This window comes from Colobus angolensis, unplaced genomic scaffold (genome assembly GCF_000951035.1).
Source record: "Colobus angolensis palliatus isolate OR3802 unplaced genomic scaffold, Cang.pa_1.0 Scaffold171, whole genome shotgun sequence".
Lineage (NCBI taxonomy): Eukaryota > Metazoa > Chordata > Mammalia > Primates > Cercopithecidae > Colobus > Colobus angolensis.
In genome coordinates, this window is record NW_012114833.1 from 1,644,609 (window position 1) to 1,646,654 (window position 2,046).

At 54.8% G+C, this 2,046-nt stretch overlaps 1 protein-coding gene across 1 annotated transcript in view; it reads right to left on the minus strand.

The window, feature by feature from the left end:
* The window catches only part of OSBP2 (oxysterol binding protein 2), a 296,306-nt gene that overhangs the window by 15,947 nt on the left and 278,313 nt on the right, over positions 1-2,046 (minus strand). The window contains exons 5-6 of the mRNA XM_011938353.1: positions 1,411-1,496; positions 1,024-1,237 (exon numbers count right to left, since the gene is read on the minus strand). Coding sequence (XP_011793743.1) covers positions 1,024-1,237; positions 1,411-1,496 — 300 coding nt within the window. The remainder of the gene's footprint in view (positions 1-1,023; positions 1,238-1,410; positions 1,497-2,046) is intronic.

Consider the following 2,046-nt stretch of genomic DNA (forward strand, 5'->3'; position numbering starts at 1 on the left):
CCCGGCTTGACACGGTGCCCTTGCTTTGCTCAAATATTCAGGGACATCCCTGCTCAGACGGCACCTTCACAGTGAGGCTCCTCTGATGGCCCTGTCCAACACTGCGGCCCCCAAGCCGTCACCTCCCTGGCCCTCCTGCCTGTTTTCTTCACAGCCCTCCCCATTTTCTGGTCTGCTGCATCCCACACACTTTTTTATCACGTTTGCTGTCGCTCTCTTCTGCTTGGATGGACGCCCGCCAAGGCCAGAGGTTCTGCCTGGCCCACGGCTGTATCTTCAGTGCTGAATCTTAGGAAGCAGTGAGAGAAGGAGTGAATGAGCACATGAGTCCGTGGGTGGAGGAAGTGGGTCTTCCCCATGTTCTGAGCTGTGATGGGACCTGGTACAGGATAGGTTAGGCCCAGGGCCCCTGTCTCAGTGTCACATAGGGCAGGGTCACTCTCCCCACCATGATGCCATCGGGTACGAGTCTCAGCTTCCTCGTGTTATCTTGCTCCATCGTCCCGGACACCGTGAAGGGGGTATTGTGATTCTCCCTACTCTACAGATGTGGACACAGAGGCTGGAGATGTGAAGGAACTCGTTCTGGGTCACACAGCAGAACCGTCCGGCCTGGTGGAGATGCCACCGTAGCCAGGTGGCATGAAGATCCAAGTTCTGCCCTCAGCCTACTGTGTGACCACACCGAGTCTGCATTTCCTGGGGATGGCACCAGGGATGGCTGCCAGCTGAAGGAGGGCCCACCCCTCCACACACAGCCCCATCCTGCCACTCCCCATCTACAGATCGGGACAGCCGGGACATGGTAAGGCCCTGTGAGATCCAGAGGTGCTCTGGGGCTCCCCAGGTTGCTGATCCATGCAGAGCTTCTCCCTGGCTCCTTCTGTCAGAGCCCAAAGATCCCTGTACTTTGGAAGATTGGGGAATGTCTATGAACATGATTAGATAATTAGTTACATGCTCCTCAGGTGCCATTAAGAAAATGACACTCCAAGGCTGTGTGTACTTCACACAGGCTATTACTTCTCATCCATGCACAGGAAAGCAGCCCCAGAGGACCTGCCAGGGCCGCCCTGCCCGAGCCACCCACCGGCATGGGGATCCTGGAGAGCTCCCGACCGATGCAGTTCTTCATGATGCTCCAGAGGTTAAGGCTGTAGTTGGGCTTGTTGGGGATGCGGACTCGCCTCTTGACTTTGGATGAACCCTTGGGCACGAGCGAGGCACCATCTAGTACCTGCCACAGAAGTGGGGACACCCCCGTCAGCGGAGGCCAGAGCGCCCCCTCAGCTTCCAGGTATCTGCCCTCCACCCTGAGAACTGGCACACCGCTGGTGAAGGGCAGGGTGGCGCTCCTGGACTGGGGCATGGTCCTGCCTGCCGGCCCTTACAGTGCTCCCCCTCACTTACATTGTCTGCTGAGCTCCAGTCCACAGAACTTGTCCCCGTGCTACCTTCAGCTTTTCTGCAGGAAACACAAAGCGGGAGGCAAGTTACTGATGAATCCCGAGGCCTCCTTGGGACCTGGCCCATCCTTTCTCTAGACAACATCGTTTTCATTGCTAGTAAATGTCCTGGTCACTGCCGTGTGTTCTGTGTGTAGACAGACACCGCATAACAACATTTTATTGGCGGATAGTGTATTGACAGTGGTCCCATAAGACTATCATACTATATTTTTAATATACCTTTTCTATGTTTAGATACACAAATCCTTAACCACTGTGTCACAATTGCCTACAATATTCAGTACAGTCGCATGTTGTACAGGTTTGTAGCCCAGGAGCAAGAGGCTGTGCCATATAGCCCAGGTGTGTGGAGGCTCTATCAGCTAGGTTTGTGTAAATGAGGCGCACACAACAATGAAATCCCATCTAGAGCAAGACAGATTATTGGATTTTTTGAGACAGGGTCTCTCTGTTGCCCAGGATAGAGTGCAGTAGCATGACCATGGCTCACTGCAGCCTCAACCTCCCTGGGCTCAAGCAACCCTCCCACCTCAGTCTCCCAAGTAGCTAGGACTGCAGGCCTGTACCACCACCCCTG